The 27822-nt window shown below is 53.1% G+C and overlaps 1 protein-coding gene across 4 annotated transcripts in view; it reads left to right on the top strand.

The window, feature by feature from the left end:
* TRAPPC9 (trafficking protein particle complex subunit 9) overlaps window positions 1-27822 on the top strand; it is a 744079-nt gene that overhangs the window by 575904 nt on the left and 140353 nt on the right. For all 4 annotated transcript variants that reach the window (XM_024250828.3, XM_009244129.4, XM_024250829.3 and 1 more), the window contains one exon: window positions 11666-11756. In XM_024250828.3, coding sequence (XP_024106596.1) covers window positions 11666-11756 — 91 coding nt within the window. The remainder of the gene's footprint in view (window positions 1-11665; window positions 11757-27822) is intronic.

Raw genomic sequence — 27822 nt, 5'->3', positions numbered from 1 at the left:
TACGCTGGAAACACGGATTCATGGGAGGAGTCTAGACAGGGAAGGGGGCACTGCTCTTGGAGCAGCAGACCCCGAATTTGAATCCCCACTGGGGTGAGTTTGAATCTACCCCTTTCTGGCTGTGTGGCTTTGGGAGCATTACCTAACATCCTCAAGGAGGCTTCCTAAACCTGAAGTTGTTGTGAGGACTAAGTGGGATGATCTGTAGGTAACTGACACATCACACGTGCTCAGTGAAAAGCAGCAGGCATTTATGGAGCCTCTACCATGTGGTAGTGACTGGGGCACTGTCCCGTCCTCTCCCAGGGCTTGGAACCACAAACGGTCCTCTGAATTCTTTCTTTAGTGGATTGGATTGCATGTTTTCTGTTCTTTGAAATAATATTTTCCCATGGGAAGGCCAAGAAGCTAAGCAGTTGGGAAGGTGGGGCTGCCTCCTCATTCATCTTGCTGGTTTGAGCAGGGATGGCAGACAAGGGTTAAACTGAGCAGGACTAGCCCCAGCCCCTAGACCTCACGGCTCACTGCCTCCACAGGTGTTTGACCAGCAGGGCATGTGAACAAACTGTAATGGACTCCAAGTAACTCAGACGTGTCTCTGAGGCAGAAAGTGGCAAGCTTGGAGGACACTGTGAGAGGAATTTGTATTTCCTTGCAAGGGTGTTAGAAACTGCCTGTGGGCAGCTCCAGATATGAGAACATGAGCTGGGCTGGGACGTGGGTCTTCTTAGGGCTCAGGCACACAGGGATGTCAGTCATTAAACGGTGGGCATGGGCTAGGGGACTTCTGTGAAGCCTGGGTTGGCCCCAGCAGTGATTTCACAGTTCTGCTGCCAATGTGTTCACCTCTGTCTCCTGAGAGGCAGGGGCAGAATGGTGAGGGTAAAAACCTGTTGACGATTTGGAAACTTCATCCCGAAGTGGCTAGCAAGAGCCTTGAGGGGAGGCAGCTACTTCAGCACCACGGAGAGCTCTGTGCTGGGCTTCCCTCTGGGCTGGAAAAACACTGGCCAGGCTTGGTGTGGACACTGACCCAACCGCTGGCCAACTGCAGGGCCCTGGCACAACCTGGCCCCGTGGACAGCAGGATCTTTGTCCAGTGGGACTCATGGCTCCTGGTTTCCAGGTTTACTGTGAGGAATCAATACAATATATCGAATAATCTCTGAAAGCCAGAGAGCAGAATGTGGGCTCAGGGGTCAGCCTGCCTGGGTTCAAGCCTGGCCCCTGCCACTTGCTAGCGGCATTGGCTTTCTTTTTCTTTCCATGAGCCTCAGTTTTCTAGAAAAATCTTTGAAATGAAAATAACAGTACCTATCTCATACCCACCATATTCTGAAGTCTTAGCTTGAAAGTGGTGAGTATTGCAGTGAGAAGATGCGTGTTGAGCACTTACCCAGGGCATCCGTCACAGCAAGCACCTTGGAAATGTTCTCTGTGGTGGCAATAATGATAGGAACTACTATTTCATCATCATTATGGATTGATCTCTTGCTCCAAATGCCAGGGTCCACGTATTTAAGAGATAGTAGCCACCCCCATCACTGCCATCATTGCCACTGTATGTTGTAGTATTACAATTGTGGCTATAATCACTGCCTTCAGCCAGCCTTGCCATTCTTGTGCACAGGCTGAGATGCAAGACTGTTTGGGTGGCTTACAGGGCTGAAAGGAAGTCGGATATGCATGCAGGTAATTAGCTTTATTAGCTCAGCTGTATAATTTTATGGCTCACGTCCGAAAGCAAATTAATATAGAAATATGCTATTGGAATGGCTTCCAAAGCTCCAGCACCATTTGGCAACTTGGTAATTACTCACAGGCGGACTTGCTCCCCGGACTAATCACTGCAGAGCTTCTCAGCCTGGCCGGGCCTGTTAGGCATGGTCTCTGCTCTGCAGGCACGGGGCTGCTGTCTGCTTCCAAAGCCTGGTGTGAGACTTTTTAAAGAGAGTAATATGCCATAGTCTAAGTCTTAATTTCATGAAAGTGAAAATAAACTCCAAAGAGAATCAGGAGGGAAAGCAGAAAGAAAGGAAAACAAAAATGTGTGTTTTGAGCCCAAATGTATCAGTGACTTGCCTCCCTAGAGCCTCTCAGTTCTGACCGGGGTGAGGCCCACACTCAAGTGCAGCTGTGTCCCAGCGTCCCAGGCCCATAGAGAACTCTCAGCATTTAGTTTTGTTCATGGTGTTACCAAGGGCACATTATTGTTTACTTTTGTTATGCTAATTTTTGTATTACTTTAAGTAGGTGCACATGGTTCAAAATCGTTCTAAAAAATAGACATTCCCATCTGCCCTTTTCCCTCTCCACCTCCCAGAGCTCCCACTTTTGTTTCTTGTAGAAACTCACAAAATTTATTTCTGAAATAATAAGTACATGCAAACACCCTTTTTACCCCAATTTTTTTTTTACACAAAAGGTATGTATACATTTTGCATCTTGCTTTTTTCACTTACTGCCTATCTTGGGAAACTTCTCATATTATTTCATAGACAATGTTCTCTCACGTCTTTCCTGCTGCAGAATATTACCACAAAGCGGGAGCATGCCTCTGTACCCCCCGCCTCGTCAACAGGGATGGTTTTCCACTTCCATATTGTTACCAGTCCGGCAGACAGGCTCTTGAGCAGGTCCTTTTCCTCTGGAGATGTCGTTTTGCAGGAAAGAGCCTGGCCTCTGGAGTTAAAGTGGCTCCGGGGGTGGCCGTTCTGTCCCTGAGTAGCCCGGCATGTGTGGTTGAGCCCTCTGGTTTCTGGGTCTTTCCCTGAGTGAGAGTGGCAACTGTCCTGGCCCCACCTGATTAAAGAGAACAGGCACAGCACTTGCCGTAGTGCCCAGCACGGCTCAGGCATGTCCCAACGTGTCTTCCCTTCCCCCTTCCACTCTGGGACCCAGTTGGACGACTCTGAGATTGAGAATTGGCCAGTGGGAGCATTTTCTTCACTGAGAATTGGTCACTGCTCTGAGCGTGACTTCGTGTGCCTGTGAGCCATGAGGGCCGTGAGATGACAGCTGAACGCCGAAACCAGAAACAGTGAAACTGAGCTCATCTTGCCAGCACAGCACACACGTTTCCACTCTCCCCTGCCTTTGATTAGAGTGAGTCACAGCATGGCTCACAGGGGTCTGGTCAGGAGCGGAGGAAGTGAGATCTGATGTCTTTTTTACTGAAGAGGAAGTTGCTCTGTTCTGTGGTGGCTGCAAGGGAAAGAGAAGCAGCAGCCCCACTTCCCTCCGCTGCAGGCACTCTAGTTCCCGGGGTCCAGTCCCCTCACACTCTGCAGGGGATGGCGTTTCCTAGGAGGGGTGGCACACTCGGGGCACCACAGCAGTGGGGCTGAGCCCAGGCCAGTGGTGAGGTGGGGGCTTGGGGCAAACTGACTCAGCAGAGCTGACCCCTCCTAGAAAGGACAGCACCCCCCCGGGATCACCCAGTCGTGTGCACAGTGACCAGTGGTCTCACTGGGAGTTGGCATTGGCTCACTCCTGGGCCTCCCCGCAAGGAGGGAAACAGCTTTGCACACTGCTCGGTGAGGGTCTTGTTGGTGCAGGGACTCGACAGGTAGAAAGTGCAGGGGGCTGCCCTGAGTCAGCCTGAGACCTTCTAGAAACTTACCCTAAATCAAATTTAATTGCCCGAAACCTCTAAGAATTCTCATAAAGGGCACTGGCTGTGTTTTCCCGCCAGCAGTGTCACAGCACGCAGGGCTGGTGTGGCCGATGGAGTAACAGGGATTGAGGAGATGCAGGGTGGCTGTGGGCAGGGATGCTGGTGCCGAGCGGTTGCCACAGAAGAATCCACAGGACTGGTCAGAGTTATCTGGGAGCAGGCTTGCATCTGCCCCGTGCCCCTGTGGGCAGGGAGGAGTTCCACTCTGTGAGCATCACGTGGTGCTAAGTGACATCCCAGGATGGGGCTAGCATCCTGCCTGTCACTCAAAGCCAGCGAGTTGTTTGAGCTTCCTGAGGCTCGGTCCCCTCACATGTTAGACGGTACTGGCTGTGTGTGCCGGCTTTGTGCCAAGGGCCAGCATCAGTTACCTCCTGATGTGCCAGGGTAGATCGTCAGGGAGCCACTCTGTTCCTCATGCTGAAGACGAGTTGTGGGTGCACTGCTGGTGAAGGGCAGCTTTTGATGAATACCATCATTTTCTTTATGCCTACGTTCATGCAGACTTGCCATGCATGCTTTCATTACATTATTTAATCCATGTTTATGGAGCTACTTTTGGTCCCGGGAGTTGCATGAGATATGAGAGCTTCAAAGAAAGGTGCTCACGGTTCCTCAAGGGAAAGAGACATGCAAGTGCCAACTGCAGCGTTGCTGGATCACGCTCGAAAGAGCATTGTGCAGACCGCCAGGGCAGGGTGGGCACGTGGCTGTGCTCAGTTGGCTCCCCTGAGGGCGGTTGTGCTGGGTCTGAAAGAGAGGAGTCTGCCAGGTAGAAAAAGGGGAGGGACATTCCAGGAAGAGCTGGGCACAGAGCCTGGAAAGGAGAGAGCAGGGTGCGTCCAGGTCTGCAGCACGTGGTGAGGATGTGGATCTCCAAGTCCACTATGAAAACAGACATGGAAATGGACAGTTAGCATGGAGTCCCTGAAGCTCCACAGGAGAGGAATCTCACCAGGGCTGTGGGGCACAGAGGAAGGAGCCCCTCGCCAGGGCTACAAGAAACACGGCACGTCTCGGTTTGTAAATCCTTGGAGGGCAGAGTGAGTTTCTCTTTAACTCTCACAGGGCCTGCAGCATCAGTAAGGTTGAAAGCCTTCCCCTCTATCTTTTCATCCTCCTGACCACCTGCAGAACGGGCACTGGGAACTCCCTCTGTCCAGAGGAGGTACCGTTGTGGACTGAGGCTGTGAACACTGCACCCAGGGCCCCTCCGCCGGCTGATAGGCGACTGGGTGCCAGTGATGGTGCAGCTTCTACAGCAGAGGAGTGCCTGTGGCTTGACACGCTTCTACAGTGGAGGGATGCCCACACCATGGTATAGCTTCCACAGTGGAGGAGTGCCTGTGCCTCGATGCGCTCCTATAGTGGAGGACTACCCAAGCTGCTGTGTGCTTCTACAGTGGAGGAAAGCCAGAGTGGTTTTGAAGCAGGTGTGGGTCAGGCTGGGGCAACCTTAGGAGCCCTGGAATTGAGCAGTTTTGGAATACACTGTACAGTTTCCAAGAAAATAAACTGTGGGTGCCTGTCCCAAACCTGTGGTGCGTGTTACCCGTGACTGGGAGGCGTCATCATCGTAATGCTCGCAGGGCCAACCCTCTGGCCTGTTCTTTGTCTTCCTCTGTCTCCACATTTTCTCCTGTGTCTCTTTATCCTAGTGGGGCCCTAGGACCTCTGCCTCTGAGATTCTTGAGGGCAGACAGTCTTGAGAGCTAGACTGTCATCAGTTCATCTGCAGGAGGTTCTCCTTCACCTCCTCTCCAGAGAGAGGCAGCTGGATCTCAGGGCCACCTTGGGGCTTCCCTCCCTGTACCCTGACCTTCTCCTGGGAGGGTCCTGGTATGAGCCATCGTGGTGTCTCTTGGGTACTACATGGGGAGGGAGGGCCCCACACCGGGGTGGGGGCCAGAGCAGCACAGCAGTGCAGGGAATTTCCCTGGCCAGGAAGGAGCAGGGCCCTGAAGCTTCTTAGCAGCCTTGCCTTTGTGTGGGACTCGGGGTGCTGTGGCGCATGTGTTCGTGGCGGCCTGTGTATGTGCCCATTCACACTGGTGTGCGCACACATATTCACACAGAAACATGACATTCGGGGCCTGGTATTGTTGCCCAGTTTCTGTAACTTGGAGGCCTTTGGCAGTGGCTGAGAACGCAGCCTCTGGGGGCAGAGTGGGCTGCCATGTGGTGTGTGGCCTTGGCCAGTTTGTTGACCTTTTTGTGCCTCTCTTTCCTTCTCTGCAAATTAGATAATGCCTACCTTGTAATGCCATGATGAACGTTAAATCGCTGAGCACGTGTAAGCTGCTTAGAGTGGGCCCTGCCTGCAGCACGCACCCTGGAGATGGGAGCTCTTGGCTGTTGGTCTGCCCACCCCTACAAGTGTGCAGATCCATGGGGTTATGGTGGACTCTGCATTTTTTGCCTGCCCTCTGAAAAGCTGTCAAGCCCCGAGTTTGATGATAACTCATGGATTCAGGGAGCCCCAGCGGGGAGCAGGGTGCAGGCAGTCCCACCTGGCCTGTAGCCACCAGACCAGGAGCTCCAGAAGGGTGCCACATGTGTCGCTGACCTGGGTTCGGGGCCCTGCATCCAGCCCAGGGCCCAACCTGAGTGGATGAGCACGTGCATGGGGAAGCATAGGCGTGGGAACCACATAGCCCTGGGATTGCATCCTAGCTCCAGCCCTCACCCAGCAAGACTGCAGGGAGGGTGAAATGCAGACCCCTGGCTGAGCACCTGCCCCTTCACCATTGGACAGGTGTCTCTGGGCCTCTCCGACGTGCCAGACACATGCTTTGCTTCCTCCTCTTCCTTCAGAAAAGTTCTTTAATCTTTGCTGATGAGATTCCCTTACTCTCACATTCCTCACCTTGACAAGTAATTTAATGTGGTGCCTTGAGCATTAAAAGGAGGATATTCAAATCTGTGGGTTCAAAGCAAGAAAAACAACTCACTCATTATCCGTGGCAATGAAATCCTGCAATGCCCTGCTCATAAAGGCACAAACCTTCCCAGCCAATGAGTTCTTAATACTGAGCAACTCCTCTTAAGAAAATAAAATTTCTGGGAAGCTGCGCGTGGGTTGCCATTTACTCAGGAATTTGGCTGTGGGCAGGGTAGGGGAATGGAGACCCCCCCGCTTCAGCCATAGTGAAAGCAGGTGGCCTAACCACTGAGCTCAACAGCCGTCCCTTCTCGAGAGCCAGTCCCCAGGCGCAGACAGCCAGATATTTTCTAACCTCACTTGGGGCCTGAATCGCCTGAACTAGGTGCTGGGTTATGAGAACAAATGTTTCCAGGAGTGCTCAGTCCCTGAGGGAGACAAGCCTTCGCCTTCTCCTATTTGAAAGCTGAGAAAACAGACCAGGAAGGGGCCCCTCACAATGGCCTTTGACCCCTCGTCGCCCAGCCAGGCCAGCCCTCTCTTTACCTGTGATCCTGCCACATATCCAGAGCCTAAGGCCCTCCCAGGAGATGCCTGGGAACCTGGTTTCACCACAAGTCTGGGGCTTGGCTGGCCGTGGACTGCCCTGGGCAGGTGGACATGGTGCCCTTGGGCCTGGCTGTTTCTCCTGAGAAGAGTGCAGTGGTAGGGAGCAAGCTCAACCTCTGCAGATGTCCCTGGGCCTGGAGCAGGGCACCTCCTTAGCCCTGATGGGGTGCTCTGAACGGAGATCACGAATGGCCAGATGCCCATAGGGCCTGACCTCCCTGTTGTGGCTTAGGGCTTGGGAGGGGACCACGCAGGTCATGCCTGAGGTCCCAAACACCCCGGACATCCAAAGCACCCACTGGATTCCACCTGTGCTGGCTCCTTGAGGGAGAGTCAGATTTGCTTTTGCAAAAAGATAAAGGAGCTGCAGGGCACTGCTTCCTTGAGGGGTGCCTCGCTGCTGCTGGTGCTCAAAACAGGCCTGGGGCGGCGGCCTCCATCCTCATCGTGGGAGATGCAAGAAGGCAGGACCCCGATCCCCAGCTGTTGTTTCCTGTGCCTACTCCCCGAGAAGGGGCACCCCTCACGGAGATGCAACCTGACTGCTGAGGGAGGAAATGGCCACTGACGCAACATGAATGAACACACAGGGCGGCTGCATGCTTGATTGGGGGAAGCTGCCTGCAAAGTTGCCTTAGGAAGGACGAGGGGTCCGCAGGGGGGCCGTCCTTGTCCAGGGCTTCCCGAGCTCCTGCTGTGGCCCTCTGCTCAGATGCCCCTACCCTGCGAGATTTCTCGGTTCTCTGTACCTGATTATGGCTTCCTCCGGGCTTCCTTAGTGTCGCTCCGCTTCCTAATTATAGCCTCCTTCCTGGGTCGGCATTTTAAGAAAATTTACCTTCTTAACTATGCTTCAGTGTACAGCTCAGGAGTGTTAAATATTTTCAAATTATCATGCAGCCATTACCACCATCTGCTTCCCGAACTTTTTCACCTTCCCAAACTGAAACTGGGCACCCATGAAACACTCCCTCCCGTTCCTTGTGTCCCCTCAGGGACCGAGCACTCTTGGAAACATTTGTTCTCATAACCCAGCACCTAGTTCAGGCGATTCAGGCCCCAAGTGAGGTTAGAAAATATCTGTGGCTGTCTGTGCCTGGGGACTGGCTCTCGAGAAGGGACGGCTGTTGAGCTCAGTGGTTAGGCCACCTGCTTTCACTATGGGTGAAGCGGGGGGGGTCTCCATTCCCCTACCCTGCCCACATCCGTTCTGTCTCTGTGAATTTGACCAGTGTAGGTGCCTCAGATCGGTGGAATCATAGGTGTTTGTCCTGTTGTGCCTGGCTTATTCCCCTTGGCATAATGTCCTCAAGGTTCATCCATGTTGTGGCATGTGTCAGAAATGTCCTTTTCTTTAAGGGCCGAATAACATTCCATTTTGGGGATAGACCACATTTTGTTGATTCATTCATCTGTTGGCGGACTGTTGGCTGCTTCCACCCTTTGGCTATTGTGAGGATCACTGCAGTGAACATGGGTTTGCAAATATCTGTCTGAGTCCCTGCTTTCAGTTCTTTTGGGTATAAACCCAGAAGTGTGATTGCTGGAGGTCGGCATGTTCTGAAAAGACTTTCTGTTGGGTCACAGTCAGCTCCTTAACCCTAAACCCTAGCTCAGATAGCTACCTGTTAACTGTTGAATGAATGAGGTGAATGCTAGAATCTGAACTTCCAGGATTGTCACAGGGCAAAATGAGATAATTAAAAGTGCATTGCAGAGTATTTATCAGTAACAATATCAGTTCAGCAAACATGGGCTGTGTGTGTAATGAGATGGAGAAAATTTCGTTTGGAGAATTCTTCTAAGGGAGGGAATTATCTTTGCAGGAAACACTTTGATAAATTGCTTGTGGGAGAGTAAGATCCCCAAGGGAGTTTGAGGCAACAGAAATGATGGCTGAATTGCTGGGGCAAGGAGAGAAGTTTCTGCATCTCCGAGAGGGAGGAGGAACAGGAGAGAGGAGAAGAATGGGGATGAGGCTGATGCTAACAGTAGGCGACCCTTACTTAATGCTACCCACAGGCCAGGGGTATGATTCCGTGCACTCCTCATGACGGCCCTGTGAAGTTAGCACTGCTAGCATGCTCAACTTACAGATGAAGAATGTGAGGCCAGGGACTTTAAGTAAATTAACCAAAGCTCATTAGTGGGGGTGCCAGGATTCAAAGTTGGGCTGAGTCTCCAGAACCTGCCCTTTTTGGCACCAAGCTCCAGGAAGAGAAGAGAGGGAGCAGAGCCAATGAGGGCAGGAGCTGTTTACTCAGGGCCAGGGCATCTCTGCCGGCCTCAGAGCTTCAACCACAGCTCCCAAGCCCTCGGATTCTCTACTGAGGGAGGATGGGATGAGTTAGACATTTGGGTTGCTGTGGAATGAAGCAAGCAGCATGTGCGGACTGGAGCCAGGAGCAAGAAGACCCTGAGCAGTGAACCCTGAGAATGTACAGAAGCCATCAGCAGGCCCCTGGGTGTCAGGTGCAGGAAGGTTTGCTGAGTCTCACAGCCACTGCACTGTGCTGCATGTGGAAGGGCTACGGGCTGTGCTGCTGAATGAGGCATGGCCCCTGCACTCCCACCTGGGACGTTTGCTCGTTTAGTTTTCATTTATTCATCAGACAATATATATTGAGCAACTTCTGTGAACCAAACACTGTTCTAGGCCCTAAGACCAGGTCTCTGCCTTCATGGAGCTCACAGGCTAGGGCTGAAGCCAAGTAACAGGAAGGTGACCGTGTCTAGCACAGGTTGTCATGGGATGCATGCATGCCTTCTGGAGGGTTCCTGCAGGAGAAGCAAGGTCAGGTTGAGATATAAAGTCAGGAAAGAGAAGAGGGCAGGGAAAGACATTTCCAGGCAGAACACACAGAGTGTGGGAGGGGAGGCTTGGAATTCAGAGAGAGCACACAGTATTTGGGAAGAATTGAAAGAAGTCCAAAATAGCTAAACTAGGGCTGGGCACCGTGGCTCACGCCTGTAATCCCAACACTTTGGGAGGCCAAAATGGGCAGATCACTTGAGGTCAGGAGTTCAAGACCAGCCTGGGCCAACATGGTGAAGCACCATCTCTACTAAAAATATACAAAAATTAGCTGGGCATGGTGGTGGGTGCCTGTAATCCCAGCTACTCGAGAGACTGAGGCAGGAGAATCACTTGAGCCTGGGAGGCGGAGGTTGTAGTGAGCCGAGCTCGTGCCACAGCACTCCAGCCTGGGTGAGAGTGAGATTCTGTCTCAAAGAAAAAAAAAAAAAAGCCAAAATAGGACACAGGAGTGGGTAGGGGTTCCCGAGCCCCCAGGCCAGCGTGTTGCTGACCTTAGCCTGTACTGCTGCTGGTGGCTGTGGTGGTGTGACCGGCTGGCTCTCTTGGGCAGCCTTCTTGTCTGGACAGCCCTCTGTGGCTATTGCATTGGACCATTGATGAGGGGGATATGCCTGCTCTGCTTAGCACCTCTGAGCCCGACTCCCCCACGAGCCAGCAGGAGAGACCCAGGGGCCTCCATTTCGTCCTGCTCCCTCCCTCTCGCAATGCTTAGCCTCTGCTCCATTCTACCTCAAATTGCAGGAGCTTTGTTCCCATAGGACTGTCCCCAGGGTTGGCCAATGCGATTCTCAGGTTCTGTGTTGCTGCCTTCACCAGAATGTGAACCTCTCAACTTCAGGGTGCGTGGCCCACCCTTCCTTCATCCTCAAAGCCACACCACCTGTTGTGCATGGTGTGCTTCAGATGAACTGGATGTGTTTGTTGAGTGGAATTAATTTATGAAAGGAAGAAGGAAGGTGGGGTGTTTTCTCCACTTCTGCAATCACTAGAGAATGTCAGAAACTAAAATTTTCCCCTTTTATTGCAACTTAAATGTGGTGCCTTTAAATTATGTAGGAAAAGGGAAAGAGGTTTACAGATCCGTTTTGAGAATCACATTGGCTGTTTAATACTAGCACAAGGGAGATTTCTGTTTTCTACATTTTTAAACCTAATTTCTTCATCCACTGATACTTGCTGAGAGACTTTATGGCTTCCTCGATTATGAGCTTGCTTAAGTGAGCCCGTTCTTAATAATATGTGTAATTACATCAAGAAGGATAACAGGACCCACGCGAAACCAGCATGAAACTGACGCGTGTCAAGGAACTCATGGGTTGTATTGAAGAGTGAACCAGTTTGCATATTTTATTAAGGAAAAATAACCTTCCATTTCTCTTTATTTTCCCCAGCAAGAATAGTTGTTGGATTAAAATTATCCCAGTGGATTTCCCTTTCTTACATAACAGTAGTTTAATTTACCAGATTTGAGGGGTAGGAGGAGAAGCACTTGCTGTTTTATATGCCCCTGATGTCCACATACCCAGGATGATGTCATAGTGGTTGGTTAGACAGTCCCTTCAGAAGAGGGGAGACATCTGCTCTAGGAGGTTTCCCATCTGAGGGTCTCTGTCTAGAGACTTCTAGACGTTCTTCTGTCCCTGGGCTCCACAGGAGTTGCTTTTCCTTGACCAAGGCTCACCCCTCCCTGAAGCGCAGCGGCGAGGCGAGTGTGGAAGGACTCCTGAACCAGCTCGTCCTGGAGCACCTGCAGCTGGCGCCTCTGCAGTGGGGTGAGTACCCGCCAGCCGCCCATCAATTCTGGGTGGATGTGCTCCTTTTCTCCAAACGCACGAGCAAGGTCTTCGGGGGTGTGGCTGGGCACCCCAAATGTTGGTGGGTGCTGAAGGTCATCGCGGGAAACCTTGAGGGAAAAAGACGGGCTCACCATACTGCGCCAGTACCTCTGTGTGGGGGAATCTTTGTTCACCTAGGCGGGCAGTTCAGCACTCCGGTGACAGTGCAGACATGAGAAGGACTCAGTGCCCATCGAAACAGGTGCAGCAGGTGGATCTTGGCCTACGTCTTGACTTGCACTTGCTGTAGAGTGGGCTGTCTTCCGAAATGGCAATTGACTGTGTCTGGCGGGGTGTGTACTCTGCAACTCTTTCCAGAACTGAGAGTGGCTTGGAATGGCAAAAGAGAACAGGGTGTGGTGAACCCCTTGTCTTCACCCCACTCACCACAACTGTGCATGGACAGCTTTTCATGCTGTCTGTGTGGAAAATTGTTTGGTTTGTGAATGCCTCAACTCAACGTTGTGTTCAACCCCAAGAGAACGCCATTACTGGACACTTAGCACAGTTTATTTGACTTCTTCTTCTTCTTGTACCTGGGAACTTCCGCCCTGCACTGCGCTTTTCTACATTGAACTCAAAAATATTTTGCTGAGAAACAAGCTTAGTATTTCTATTGAAGTGAGAATCTTTATTATCTGGAAATTATTTAATCAGCTCATCTATTTTGGATCCCCTGCAGACAGTCAGTTGCAAGCATATATATCCCCTTTCTTCCTCTTCTTTACCCAAGAGGTCATTGTGAATGAGTAGCTCCTCTTTGATCCAGGATCCAGTTCATTAATAAATTTGTTCTGCCCCTTTCATGGGCTAGAGACACATGGAAATGATTCCAGTGGTGTGAGGAGAAAACAAGCCTTTCTCCTTGCACTCCACCAGCCCCCTTCAGCCTGGAGACCCCCTGATCCTGCAGAGGCTGCCTCCTGGCTCCTCACAGGTGAAAGCTGTCGGGACCAGGTGGGCACCATCATGGCGGCTGTGGGTTTCCATTTTATACTCGGGCTCCTTCTGTGGACTCTTCCTCCTCTCTGAGCCAGCCTGAGTGGCAGGAAGGGAAGGCTTGGTGTTTCTGCGGAGGGTTTCACAGTTTGGTTCTCTGGAGGCTTCCCTGTAGCCCAGCCACTTTTCTAGGTGGAAATGTCCTATCTATCTCCTGATGACCTGGACACAGTCAGCTGTGTCCCTAGACTCAGACAGCTGAGACGGGAAAGACATCTGGGCCCCCCTGGCCGTGGGGTGGGGTCAGGCCCAGGGGGATTAGCTGTATTTTATCTATTGCCAGAGGAGATTCCACCAGGCGGCTATGCAGGACTTTCATGGGGCAAATGAGCAAAGGGAGGGCCACAGGCAGAACAGGGGCCCAAGAGCAAAGAGCAGAGTGACTTGGGGTGGGGAAGTGGACAGCAGGTGGGCTCCTCCCTTCTGTCTCGTGGTCGGCAGCCCTAGCCCCGGGTAAGGGTTTTTGAGATGGCTTGGGGGCCTTTGTTTGGGTGGGTGACCAACGGGGCACCCAGGAGCAGAGCCCTGGGAGAGAGGTTCTGATGGTACAAGGCTGAGCGGGGAGAAGTCCCTGCAGTCTGGAAATGATGCCCTTCCCAGGACACGGACTGCTCTTGACACTGTTCTAGGTGGGCCCTAAGGGTAGAGGGTTCAGGAATTGGAGAAGCACAGTACAGAGAAGAGGGATTTATGGTGTGCCAGACACATTTACAAATGTCATTTCACTTTGATTCTGAGCCTCAGAGCAATGTGTGAGGTAGCCATGGGAGAGGTCCATGCCGCCCTAAGATGGGGAAATGGAGGCTCAGGGTGCCTCCCTGATGCAGCACGTCAGATTGGATTGTTGAGCATCTCCTGTCCCAGGCGTTTTGCATAAGAGCTGCCATGCACTCCTCACCACAGTCCCATGAGTGAGGTTTTCTCCGTCATTTACAAACAGGGAGACTGAGGCTCAGAGGCTGGCACTTGCCCCAGGGGCTCCAGAGTGAACAGAGCTGGGAGCACTGTGTTACAGGCCACCAGGCTTCTACCAGCGAGGGATGAACCTCAGCCCGGTCCTGCCTGAAAACTGGTGGGGCGGCTGGAAGAAGCCTGGGCAATTTGGGAATTTCAGATGAAGAAAAGCTTTAGTGCTTAATGATCATAAAGGTCCTTTCTGTTCATTTTGCCCTCTCCCTTGGGTGTACTAAGAACATCCTTTAAAAATTTACAATAGTGGGGAAATTAGAGAGAAGAGTGGACAATTAGAGCCAGGACTAGGAAGTTGGTTTGGCCCCGGGATGCCTCTCAGCACAGAACAGCCTGGAAGCTGCACACGCCTGTGTGGGCAGAGGTGCCTGCCGGGAGGTGTGAAGGCTCTGGGCCAGGCTCAGCCCCCTGCTGTGTTACATGCTGCTTCCATCTCTTGCCCTGATTTTCTTCCTCTTTGTACTAGTTCATTTTCTGTTGCTTAGAGCAGAATACCTGAAACTGGGTAATTTATAAAGAAATGTACTTCTTACAGTTGTAGAGGCTGCAGAGTCCCAGGTCAAGGAGCTATGTCTGGCGAGGGCCCTCTTGCTGCTGGGGACTCTGCAGAGTGCTCAGGTGGTGCTGGGCATCACATGGCGAGGGAGCTGAGTGTGCTCATATGCTAGCTCAGGTCTCTCTTCCTTTTCTTATAAAGTCACCATTTTCCCACCCATGAGAACCCAGTCATCCATCAACACATTAATCCTTGAATGGATTAATCCATTCATGAGGGCAGAGCCCTCACGACCCAATCACCAATTAAAGGCTGCAGCTCCCAACACTGCCACACTGGGGATTAAGTTTCAACGTGAGTTTTAGAGGAGACATTCAATCTGTAGCACCCTTTTTTCATAGGGACGCTCAGGGATTTCTTTTGGAAGTGTAATTTGGTTCTATGGCCTCTCAGGATCAGGCAGCCCTGGACTCAGATCCCAGCTCTATCATGTGTTAGCTATGTGACCTTCAGCACATCACTTCACCTCTTTGAGCCTGAGTTTCTTCCTTTATGGAATGGGATGATGCCTGCTGCGTAAGTTACTCCAGGGATTACGTGAGATGATGTCTGTTAAGTGCTCAGTGCAGCCCCTGCCTCCATGCGCTATTGTTTGCTCTGAGACCCGCACCTGTCTCCTTGCCACCCTCCTACCCCCTGTGCTGACTCTCTTTCCCCATAGGTGACGTGGGCCAGTGGTGGGACCGGGCCTCCGCAGATGCATACTGGCCCCCACAGCCGGGCTCAGTGCAGGGTGAGAGGTGACATTTCATTAACATTGTTGACCTTGTTTCACTGCAGCCTCTGGGGGAACAGGTAGGGGGACAGGGTGAGAGAAAAGAGCCGTGGTTTTCACTGCACTCTTGTCTGAACGCAAAGGCCTTCGTGGTGCTTCAGTCCCCTCTGTGGTGTAGTAGAGGCTTTTGGTGGAGCCAGGGGTCCTGGATTTACGTTTTGGTCCTGCCACGTGCTGCGTCAGGGAGGCACCCTGAGCCTCCATTTCCCCATCTCAGGGCGGCGTGGACCTCTCCCATGGCGACCTCACACGTTGCTCTGAGGCTCAGAATCAAAGTGAAATGACATTTGTAAATGTGTCTGGCACTCCATAAATCCCTACCGCCTGCAAAGCAATGATTTATTATAATCACTTCTGTTTTAAAAGCTACAGAGTCTCTTATGCAGATATTTCTGTTATTCCTGGAAGATCAGCCCAGTTCTAGGAGCCATATACCCGAGCCCTGGTGTGAAAACTCACAAGGGGCTCTCCTTGAATCTGTGGCATTCTTCCTCACCACCCCCTTGCCCACCCCAGGGACTGGGCAGTGCGTAGACCCCCTTCCTGGCATCCATGCATGGGGGGGCCGCCATCAGAGGGAGGCCCAGGCAGGAGCTCTTCAGTCTGGGGGACAGTAAGGAGAGGGGTGAGGCCCTGCGGTCTGGAGTGTGGCCCACGGCATTAAGAGGTGGCTGCGGTCTGGAGTGTGGCCCACGGCATTAAGAGGTGGCTGCGGTCTGGAGTGTGGCCCACGGCATTAAGAGGTGGCTGCGGTCTGGAGTGCGGCCCACGGCATTAAGAGGTGGCTGCGGTCTGGAGTGCGGCCCACGGCATTAAGAGGTGGCTGCGGTCTGGAGTGCGGCCCACGGCATTAAGAGGTGGCTGCGGTCTGGAGTGCGGCCCACGGCATTAAGAGGTGGCTGCGGTCTGGAGTGCGGCCCACGGCATTAAGAGGTGGCTGCGGTCTGGAGTGCGGCCCACGGCATTAAGAGGTGGCTGCGGTCTGGAGTGTGGCCCACGGCATTAAGAGGTGGCTGCGGTCTGGAGTGTGGCCCACGGCATTAAGAGGTGGCTGCGGTCTGGAGTGTGGCCCACGGCATTAAGAGGTGGCTGCGGTCTGGAGTGTGGCCCACGGCATATTAAGAGGTGGCTGCGGTCTGGAGTGTGGCCCACGGCATTAAGAGGTGGTTGCGGTCTGGAGTGTGGCCCACGGCATATTAAGAGGTGGCTGCGGTCTGGAGTGTGGCCCACGGCATTAAGAGGTGGCTGCGGTCTGGAGTGTGGCCCACGGCATTAAGAGGTGGCTGCGGTCTGGAGTGTGGCCCACGGCATTAAGAGGTGGCTGCGGTCTGGAGTGTGGCCCACGGCATTAAGAGGTGGCTGCGGTCTGGAGTGTGGCCCACGGCATTAAGAGGTGGCTGCGGTCTGGAGTGTGGCCCACGGCATATTAAGAGGTGGCTGCGGTCTGGAGTGTGGCCCACGGCATTAAGAGGTGGTTGCGGTCTGGAGTGTGGCCCACGGCATATTAAGAGGTGGCTGCGGTCTGGAGTGTGGCCCACGGCATTAAGAGGTGGCTGCGGTCTGGAGTGTGGCCCACGGCATATTAAGAGGTGGCTGCGGTCTGGAGTGTGGCCCACGGCATTAAGAGGTGGCTGCGGTCTGGAGTGTGGCCCACGGCATTAAGAGGTGGCTGCGGTCTGGAGTGTGGCCCACGGCATATTAAGAGGTGGCTGCGGTCTGGAGTGTGGCCCACGGCATTAAGAGGTGGCTGCGGTCTGGAGTGTGGCCCACGGCATTAAGAGGTGGCTGCGGTCTGGAGTGTGGCCCACGGCATATTAAGAGGTGGCTGCGGTCTGGAGTGTGGCCCACGGCATTAAGAGGTGGCTGCGGTCTGGAGTGTGGCCCACGGCATTAAGAGGTGGCTGCGGTCTGGAGTGTGGCCCACGGCATATTAAGAGGTGGCTGCGGTCTGGAGTGTGGCCCACGGCATTAAGAGGTGGCTGCGGTCTGGAGTGTGGCCCACGGCATTAAGAGGTGGCTGCGGTCTGGAGTGTGGCCCACGGCATATTAAGAGGTGGCTGCGGTCTGGAGTGTGGCCCACGGCATTAAGAGGTGGCTGCGGTCTGGAGTGTGGCCCACGGCATTAAGAGGTGGCTGCGGTCTGGAGTGTGGCCCACGGCATATTAAGAGGTGGCTGCGGTCTGGAGTGTGGCCCACGGCATTAAGAGGTGGCTGCGGTCTGGAGTGTGGCCCACGGCATATTAAGAGGTGGCTGCGGTCTGGAGTGTGGCCCACGGCATTAAGAGGTGGCTGCGGTCTGGAGTGTGGCCCACGGCATTAAGAGGTGGCTGCGGTCTGGAGTGTGGCCCACGGCATATTAAGAGGTGGCTGCGGTCTGGAGTGTGGCCCACGGCATTAAGAGGTGGCTGCGGTCTGGAGTGTGGCCCACGGCATTAAGAGGTGGCTGCGGTCTGGAGTGTGGCCCACGGCATATTAAGAGGTGGCTGCGGTCTGGAGTGTGGCCCACGGCATTAAGAGGTGGCTGCGGTCTGGAGTGTGGCCCACGGCATTAAGAGGTGGTTGCGGTCTGGAGTGTGGCCCACGGCATATTAAGAGGTGGCTGCGGTCTGGAGTGTGGCCCACGGCATTAAGAGGTGGCTGCGGTCTGGAGTGTGGCCCACGGCATTAAGAGGTGGCTGCGGTCTGGAGTGTGGCCCACGGCATATTAAGAGGTGGCTGCGGTCTGGAGTGTGGCCCACGGCATTAAGAGGTGGCTGCGGTCTGGAGTGTGGCCCACGGCATATTAAGAGGTGGCTGCGGTCTGGAGTGTGGCCCACGGCATTAAGAGGTGGCTGCGGTCTGGAGTGTGGCCCACGGCATTAAGAGGTGGCTGCGGTCTGGAGTGTGGCCCACGGCATTAAGAGGTGGCTGCGGTCTGGAGTGTGGCCCACGGCATTAAGAGGTGGCTGCGGTCTGGAGTGTGGCCCACGGCATTAAGAGGTGGCTGCGGTCTGGAGTGTGGCCCACGGCATTAAGAGGTGGCTGCGGTCTGGAGTGTGGCCCACGGCATTAAGAGGTGGCTGCGGTCTGGAGTGTGGCCCACGGCATTAAGAGGTGGTTACATGTTTTTCTTGCTTTCAGCGAGTCAGAATTGGCCCAAGAGCTGCCATCTTTTTCTGTCTCTGTTCTTGGAGAATTTGAGAAGGTGGTTTTGAGGTCTCGTTTGCATGGCATAGAGAGATGGTTAGCAGTTGGTAGGCCAGCTCTTTTTTTTCGTAACTAAAGAAAGGTGGCCTTGCCTTTGTTAGGGTGGTGGTTTGAGACGCAGCACTTCAGCCATCTGAGGACAGTCACCAGATGTGGCTGAGTGGCTTCATCATGAGACCAGAGCAGGTCTATTTGCTAGTTTGGAGGACATAATTCCCGCTTCAGCAGGTTGTTAGGCAGCTCAGGTGGTATAAAGGGTGGATGGGAGATGGGGGCGCTTATCACACGTGATGCTCTGTAAATGAGTGCTGAGCAAACCAATTGGCAGTCAGATCTATTTTTGTTAAATTATTAAGGTTTGAACAGAAAATACATCTGGATCTAAAGGAATTCGGATTCCCTAAGAAGACTAATAAAAATGAAGTTCAACTTGTCTTAATATATTCTATCAGGCAAAAGAAACAAATTCCCCAGGGAGGGGTAGTCCAGCTGCTGCCACTCCTGGAGTGAGCCTGTGGACAGTCTCTCCAGCCAGAGGCCACCGGAGGAACTTCGGGAGGGCAGGAGGCTCCTTCTGCAGCACCACGTCGTTTCTTCCCCAGGCTTGCTTTTTCTGTTTGGTAATTGATAGTGTTTGGGTTGCCAGTTGTGGGCACAGAGGCGTGTTGGCAAATAATGCGAATATAATCCCTTTATCCTGGAGAAAATGCATGGCTTTTAAGAAACAATGCTAAGATCTGAAAAGCATTTCTGGCTTCAGGAGGTGAGTCTGTCCCTGCGGGAGCCCCGGCAGCGAGCAGCTCAGCCGTGCGCTTTCAGTCGCTGGCGGCACCTGCCAAGGCCAGGGCCTAGCACTACAGTGTGGAACCATTTCCAGAAACGGGGCATGATATTTTCCTGTTTGCAGTGTCACAGTTTATCTCACTATTATCATCTCTTGCTGTTTCCAGTGAACATGTTAATGCATACATTTTGATTCGGTTTTCTGACTAGACAAGTTTTCTAGTTAAGAGTTACTGCTAGGTCAAAGGCTATGAACCTTTTTAGGGATCTTGAGATGTTTATTCATCACATGGGCACTTGACTCTCGATCGCGACGTGGACACTGTTGGAACTTGGATTTCCAAGGTGATCTTCCGAGGGGGCACAGGACACTCAGCCTTCCCCTGTGAGGAGGGTGGGGAGTGCAGGGAGGGTCTGGGTTGGATCAAGTCCTTAAACCTTAAACGGGACCCCAGCACATTCTTGAGACTTTGCAAGTCATTGGGCATGGGAGCTGAACTGGGTAGCAGGGCTCAAGGTGACTCCAGCCCCCTCCCCAGTGCTACAGCTGGATCTGTGAGCCCCAGTGGGGCAAGGGTCTTGCCGTAGCCACCAGGGTATCCATTTCCACTCCTACTGCATTCCGCCACTTAAGACACCCTTGGCATCTTTGCTTTGCTTGGGAGCCGTGGCTATGCTGGCCGCCTGCACACCTGGGTTGGTCCCTGGCTGCAGCAAGATTACAGTGAAAGCCTGCAGGGACCTCGGCTGAGTTGAATGTCATCTCTTCCCAAAGCAGCCATGTGGGGGTTTTCCATTTCTGAGCAGAGCCTTCTCTTTGAGCATTGTTTGGGATCACACATTTATGTATCCGTGTATATACAAAGAGAGGGAGAACAGGCACCTTGCCCTGTGACTCATAGTTCAGGCCCTCGGGATGTGGAGGAACAAGCAGATGCGGACCCCATGGAATGATCTTGGCTTCGAATCCCACAGACCTGCTTCTGGTCTCAAGTTTGCTGTGTTTTGCCAAGTTGGCCGAGTGCCCTGAGCAGTTACTTATGCTCTGAGCTCTGGTTCTCTGTGAAGTGTTGTGACTCACCCACCTTGCAGGGATGTTGGGAGAATGAAACAAGCTAACACAAATAATTCCTTGCCATGTAACCAGTGCTCACAAATCGAGCGTTTAAAATCTCCCTGGTTTCTTTCTCTGTCTTCTTTCTTCATTCCCTTGAGGAACTCCAGGCTAGGAGAGGAGGTGCCTGGTGTAGGACAGCAGGGCCAACACAGGGGAGGCCTAGGGAGAGCCTGTGGGGGCCAGAGCAGCCTGATCCTGCAGGCAGAGGGCATTTGGGACGAGGGGAGACGGCTCTGAAGGGAAGAGGCTGGGATGGTGTTGTGGAGGAGGGAGCTCTCAGTTGGGTTAGAGGGATGGGTGATTGGGCTGAGTTTACCATCTGGGCAGGGACAGGTGGAGAGTTCAGACCTTAGCTAGCCAGCCACGGTGTGGCGGTGCATGAGAAAAGGGTGAGTTTTGTCTGCCCCTCACTATGACCACATCCTGCACCTGCCTTCAGGCCCACTGGGAGCATGTGTGGTGCAGGGTCTGCATCCCGGGGACACAGCCCAGGAAGCTCCCCTCCCGTCCTGCGCAGTGGAATCCAGGTCTCGGACCCAATCACTCCTCACTCCCAGCCAGGGCTTTGGGGCTGCCGTGTTCCCTGCGCCCTACCCCCCATGACCTGGGCTCCCCTCACCATTCTTCCAGAGTCCCCTCCAAGGATGAACTAAGGCTGCAGCTCCCTAGAAGCCCCCATGGCCTACGGGAGTTTCTATCACACCCGTAGGCCGCCATGCCAGGCCAGGCCCTCGTTCCCTGGCAGACTCAGTATCCCCAGCTTTGGCCTGGCCTGACTGATTCTTTCTCTGACTTAGAGCAGGCTCACTAATTCAATTCAAAAAGGAAAAGGTTCTTCTTGAATTTTTGAATTTGTATATAGTTTTGAGACAGGCTCCCGCTTATCACCCAGGCTGGAATGCAGTGGTGCAATCATAGCTCACTGCATCCTTGACCTCCTGGGCTCAGCGATCCTCTCGCTTCAACCACACCCAGCTAATTTTTGTATTTGTTATTTATATTTGTTAATTTTTGTAGAGATGGGGTCTCTACAGCCTGTTGCCCAGGCTGGTCTTGAACTCCTGGCCTCAAGTGATCCTTCTGCTTTGGCCTCCCAAAGTGCTGGGAGTTCAGGTGCGAGCTAGCAGGCCCAGCCTCTAATTTCAAAGCAACTGTTTTGCAGTACAGATCACCTGCTGGGCCAGGCGTGAGGTCTTTAGGTTGTTATTTCCGAGCCCTGCCACAGCCCTGAAGGCTGAGGTTCTCCCGTATAGAGGAGGAACTTGAGCTCAGCACAGCTGGTCTCCCCTAGCACTGCACAGCCCCAGGTTCAAATATGAGTTCCTTCCACCAGAATCTCAACCTCCCGCTAGATCACTTCATGAAAGGAAAATATTCTCATGGTAGAAGATGAGAGAAAATCAGAAAACACAGATAAAAAATAGCCTTTCCCTATCCCCAAAACAACCTCTAATTCATTTTTGTGCATTCCCAAGTCTTTTTGCTACTTTCCAATTCTAATTTTGTCCATAGGGATGATCCTACTGTATTTATACTTCTGTGTCCCTTTTTATGCTTGACAAAAGTATAAGCATTTCCCATGTTATAAACATGTCTCGCACATATTGTTAAGGGCTGGACTATATTTTATCAAATGAATACAAGATAATTTAATACTTGTTCTATTGTTGAACATTTAGATTGCTTCAGAATGTTTGCTGTTATAAAAGTTCTATGTAGTGGCTTTCTCCTACAGCCTTTTCTGTGTTTTGGGGCGATTCCCTCAGCGTGGATTCTCAGAAGTTATTAATATTTTATGGGATCTTGGCAGAGAGCAAAGCTGTCAACTTTATTGTGTGATGATGACAGCGGTTGTGTGGCTCTGACTGGCATGGACTTGGCACTGAGCCAACCGGGGTCTCGGCACAGCCTCCACTGCACCCTCGTGGTGAGTCTTGACTTCAGCTGGTGGTCAAGTCCTGTGAACTTGGGTTTCCCTCTTTGTAAAGTGGAGATGCTCAGTGGAGGTTTGAAGAAACCCCCAGGAGCCCAGCAGAGAGCATGTTCCTCACGTTCCTCAGGCTCGGAGCTCAGCAGAGAGCATGTTCTTCAGGCTTACAGAGGCGGGTATGATCTTTGGGGGCTGTGCTGTGGGTGCTCATGCCAGACTATGGGCAGTGGGGGACCACCAGAATCTCCCTGCTTCTGGGGCCTGAATCCCGGAGTGAGTGTGTTCCTGCTGCAGAGGGTCTGATGGCAAGGTAGGAGGCAGAAGGCAGGGCTGGGCCAGGAGCAGGGCCACGCTCACAACTGGACCCTGAGTCTTCACATCAGGCTGAAGCTCCCGAGACCCCTCCGTCTCAGCCCATGAACAGTCCTGGAAAGGGTGTGCTGCTCCCATCCTCCAGGTGGGAAGAGCACGAGGCAGGGCTGGACCTTTCTGTGCCTGCTGCAGAAACCCAGCGTGCTCCCTGACTGTCTATTTTGAGGACCATCTTCCAGGCGTTTCCATAGAGACCCGGTCATGGTGACTAATGGGGCTAAGCGTTTGCCATGCGGATTTGAGTGTCCCACGACTGTGCCACCCTCCGCCTGCCTCTTCCATTGCTAGCACTTTCCTCTTTATAGCTCTTTGTATTTTCTCAGATGCATCAATGATTGGTCTGTGCTGTCTTTCATAGACATCCAGTGAATACAGATTAGGTTTTAGCCACATTATGGAGTGGATATTTTCAATACACATTCTCCAACTAATCACCAAGCAAATCCCACCGTGAGCTCCAGTTCTGAGCTGTGATGTGAAGGCTGCACATGTGGGAATGAGGGGAACACCAGCCTGGGAGGCAGAGCAGCCACCTGTTGGCTTGTGTGCGGGCCAGTCCTCTGCCTTATCTCGGAGGAGATGTGGTGCTCTCACATTTGGGGAGCATGGCTCAAGGTCCAAACTCTTCATGACTAGGAGAGTATAGCAGACAGCAGATACAAAGGCCTAGAAGAGTGAGATGGGGCTGGACATGGTTCGTGGGGACAAATGATTGCTGTTGATGGAGCCTAGAACCACAGGGAAGATGGGTGGGCTGGTAAGGAGAGGGAGGTGAGGCTGGGGGCCTAAGGTTGCATGGAGGATGTTGATTGATTGATTGACCCATCCATTCATTCAATAAACATCTGTTGATCACTACTCTGCACCAGGCACTTTCCTCAGTGCTGGGGACCCAAAAATAAACTCAATCCCTGCCTTAGAGCCACTCTCAGTCCGATGAGGGCTGGGGCTCCAGATCAGTCAGCAGGTTGTTTACACAGATCCTGGTATTTGCTGGCCTCAGAGCTTGCGCAGATGTCCTGGAAGCAGAGGCGAGAGACAGACTAGAGCCTGACCCCCAGCTGCCGCCTTCCCAGGAAGGAGTCCTGGTACACATGAGGATGTGGCTCAGAACCCATGGGCCTCCCTGGGGACAGACCACCTGGAGCAGGCTGTGGATCCCATGGTGTCTGGGTGTTGCTGCTTCCATCCGAACAGCACCTTCTGCCCTGAGCCAGCTCCATTCAGGAGTCTGGAGCCTATGGTGCCAGCAGCCAGAGCTCTACCTGGTGCCTCTGAGGCTGAGCTGCGTCCTGGTACTTTCTGGGGCTTTGCAGAGAGACATGTCCCTACACCGAGAATGTGCCCTTTCATCAGATTGTGTAACATGGACATCATGTGGGGAGCTTTGTTTATTTCTAACGTGAAATTCATGTAGAATGGCTGCTACGAGTCACTGAATACATTCAGAGCTCAGACTGCCTGGAAAAGGGAGTGAGAAAGCTGGCTCCCACTAGCCGGACAGTAGGACAGCCGCACCGATGGTGGCAGTGAGTGCCCCAGGCCACCCTGGCAGCTGGACTTGCCTGCCGGCCCTCTGCCTCCTTCCCAGGTAGCTTAGCAACAGCACCAGCAGTGGATTTTTCCAGCACAGCCCATATCTCCAAACATCTGCTCCAGGCCAGTGTTAGTCAGTACTTCTGAGGCCTGTGGAGGAGCCTCCGCCCACTGGGGGCAGGTGAACTGGGTGGTTTTGGTGACTCTGAGGGCCTGGTCTGCCTGAGCTGAGAGCCACTTCCTGGAGACCACGATGCTGAATTGGGTGGTTTTGGTGACTGTGAGAGCCTGGTCGGCCTGAGTTGAGAGCCACTTCCTGGGGACCATGACGGCTTGTGGCAACTGGCCTGAGGCCCAGCTTGCCCGGCAGTGGGTGTGGGGGGCGAAGGCTGTCGCATGGCCCAGTTGGCATCCCTGGGCATGGGTTGACAAAGAGGATCATTTGTTTTTCTTTACAAAAGTAGTTATCTTCTTTTTGAAGGGGAAAAAAAATGAAAACAACCTATATTCAGAGGAAAAGCCCCAGCTCCTAATCCCCCATTTGGAGAGCCCTCTGCTCACAGGCCCCCGGTGTTCCATCTGTGGACATGGCTGCTGTGTTTCAGGCGCAGTCTCCATGATGCTTTCTGCGTCCTTGTGGCAACCCTGGAGGAGGTTGCTACGACATCCCTCATGTGGACAGGAAAAAGGAAACCCGGAATGTGGCAGCCCCAGGGCTGCCTCATCCCATCTGAACCCAGGCAGCCTGGATGCAGGGCCTGTCCCCACCCCGCCTGCTACCTTGTCTCTCTCCCTCCTCTCTCTTCTTCTCCCATCCTGTCCTACCTTCACCCCTCAATCTTCTATTTAGCTGCAGACATCTCTGTTTGAAATACCATTTGGGAGCCTGCTTAATTGCGATCTTGATCCCCAAAAGAAAAAGTGTTTGTGGAGCACCTACTGCACCTGTCAGGAAGGCGTAACTTCCAGCGTCCCCTCATCTGTTCCTCCCGATGCCCCAGTGGGGTAAGCACTGTCTGCTTTTGGAAGAAACCGGTGAGTGGAGAGGCTTTGCGACTGGTCCCATAGCTGCTGTCCCTGCCCCCGGTTATGCTCGTGTGGGACTTGCCTTCCCCACGGTGCTCAGGGCGACCTTCCACCTGTGGCCATGCTTATTCTCCTACCTGGAGAATTCTCTTGGCTACAGAGCCCTGAGGATGGACTCCCAAGCCTGACCTTTGGCTCAGAAGGCCCCCCACTGCCCACAGTGGCTTCTTCATCCTTGCCTCCCTCCGCTGGGCCTGTCTATCTTCCCTGTGACTTGGGCTCCAGGCTTCCTCAGCTGCAGTTGCTTGTCCCTGTCAGCCATGTTCCCCCCAGGCCTTCATACCTGCTGCCTCCCGTAGTCTTATCCAGCCCTTTCCTTCCAACTCAGGTTCTTGTAGGCAGCCTGCCTTGGCCTCCCTGGCCCCGCACATTTGTGCCTCGCCTGGGCCCAGCTGCATTTCCGCCTGCACATTTCCCCACCCCCAGCATGGTGCCTTTCTGCTTAAGGTTGTACTGTCTGCAGGCTGTGTCTTCTGCTGCTGGTGGGTGCTCAGTAAGGGTTTGCTGACTCCATCAAAGAGTGAATGAGGCCGTCCTCCTCCTATTGGTCCAAGGCCAGATTTGAGCCTAGGCGTAGATGTCATTCTTCCACGTGATTTAAATAGTTCCATGTTGATGTGCCCAGATGCACTGAGACAGTCCCTTATTATCGCTTATTAATGTTTCATTTTTCCATGTATAGCTCTAAAGCAGGTATTCCTGGCATCTGCCTTGCGACAGCCCTGGTCAGTTCCCGAGGATCCATTCCCAGAGCAGCCTTACTGGTGCAGCATGCGTGCCTGTGGCCAGCCTGGCCTTCGGGGTGGTTGACTGACCCATGCTTCTGCCGAGAAGAACGGCCTGACTGTGGGTCAGTCTGGATCCTCCGCAAGGCAGCAGCCAGTTTGAGAGGATGTGCGCTCCAGTCCCGGGAGAGGGAGGTGCTAACCCCAGAGCCAGCACAGAACGTGGCGCCATGGTGGCTGGGCTGGTGTTTGTTTCCGGAGGCCAGAGGTGGACTAGGGGTTCTGATCCTGGAGCCAGGGCTACATCTTTCTGAGCCAGGTCCCTGGAGAAAACTCCAGTACAAAGGATAGGAATATGGCCTAGAACAGAAGCCAAGTGGAATGAAATGTCCCCCCAGTTCCTGGCTGCTTCCGCCTGAAGTAACTCTCACTGCAGGAGGCCTTCATCACCCTTGTCTGCTCTTGCATGACACCCCCTCCCATTTACCTGGCCGTTTGTCTGTCCTCTTCCCAAGACTGTGAGCTCCTTGGAAACAGTGACTGTGTCCAGGCAGATGAGAGGAGGTGCTCTGCATGGCTTCCTGGATCCTCCTGAGCAGGGCCTGGCACTGAGGGAGAGCAAGTGCAGGGAGCAGTTGGCCTACCCCTGGCACTGACACACAGCCTGATGGAGGGGTGGGGGAAGGTGCTGGGGAGAAGGGGACAGTTCTGCCCAAACCAGGATGCTGGGAAAGGTCCAGCTGATGCGGTTGTAAGTGTTCACTTATTACTGTTTTCCATTTATGATGAATATGATCACCTATCAGTGATCAATGTATTGGCATCCTCTTTCTATCCACGAGGAAAATGAGGCTGGGAGATGCTGATGGACTGACCCAGCGTTCCCAGACAAATCAGCAGTAACGTCAAGACTAGTCTTGAAGCACTATTCTAGACTTTCATTCACTTACTTTTATCCTCCAAGCATCCATTCCCCATCCCTGCCACCTACCCACCCACCTATCCAACCATCCACCCACCAACCCACTCATCCATCCAACTATTTACCTGCCAACCCATCTACCAGCCCATCCATCCATCCATCCATCCATCCATCCATCCATCCATCCATCCATCCATCCATCCATCCATCCACCCACCCACTCATCCATCCATTTACACACCAACCCATCCACCAGCCCATTGATCCATCCAACCATTTACTCACCAACCCATCTACCAGCCCACTCATCCATCCATCCACTCATCCAACCATTTACCCACCAACCCATCCACCAACCCACCCATCCATCCGTCCACTTATCCAACCATTTACCCACCAGCCCATCTCCCAGCCCACTCATCCATCCATCCATCCACTTATCCAACCATTTACCCACCAACCCATCTACCAGCCCACTCATTTATCCACAAGCCCATCCACCAGCTTATCCACCAGCCTATCTACCCATCCATCAACTCATTCATCTGACCACCCATCTGTCTGCTCCCACTCACCCATCCATTCATTCAGCCACCCACCAACTCATTCATCTACCTACCCATTGATCCATTCACCCACCTATCCGCTCATCAGTCCATCCACCCACCTACCCACCCACATATTCATCCATTCACCCACATATTCACCCATCCAGCAAATTGCTATTGAACACCTTTGGTGCCAGTCTGTGCTAGACTCGGGGGCTGCCTCTGGGGTACCTCAGCTCTTACTCCTCCTCCTCTAGCTGCCTGCTGCTTTCTTTAAGAGACATCTTTTTTTGGAAGGGTAATCTCCGCAGTCGTCTATTCCTGTGGGGGAATGGGACATGGGGCCATGCCTTTCATCATTTGATTCAGACTCCAGGAAATGTAAGGTTCTAATAGTCCTCCTCGGTGTGGCATTTGGCCAACTGGTGTGCTTCTAGTGCCTTCTGGCTCATGGGGCTGGGGCAGACCCTCCAGCAGGAAATGAGAGACACAGTATAAA

The sequence above is a fragment of the Pongo abelii genome, chromosome 7 (assembly GCF_028885655.2).
Source record: "Pongo abelii isolate AG06213 chromosome 7, NHGRI_mPonAbe1-v2.0_pri, whole genome shotgun sequence".
Taxonomy (NCBI): domain Eukaryota; kingdom Metazoa; phylum Chordata; class Mammalia; order Primates; family Hominidae; genus Pongo; species Pongo abelii.
The sequence above is the reverse complement of the archived record's forward strand: the minus strand, read 5'-3'. Positions and strand labels throughout refer to the sequence as shown.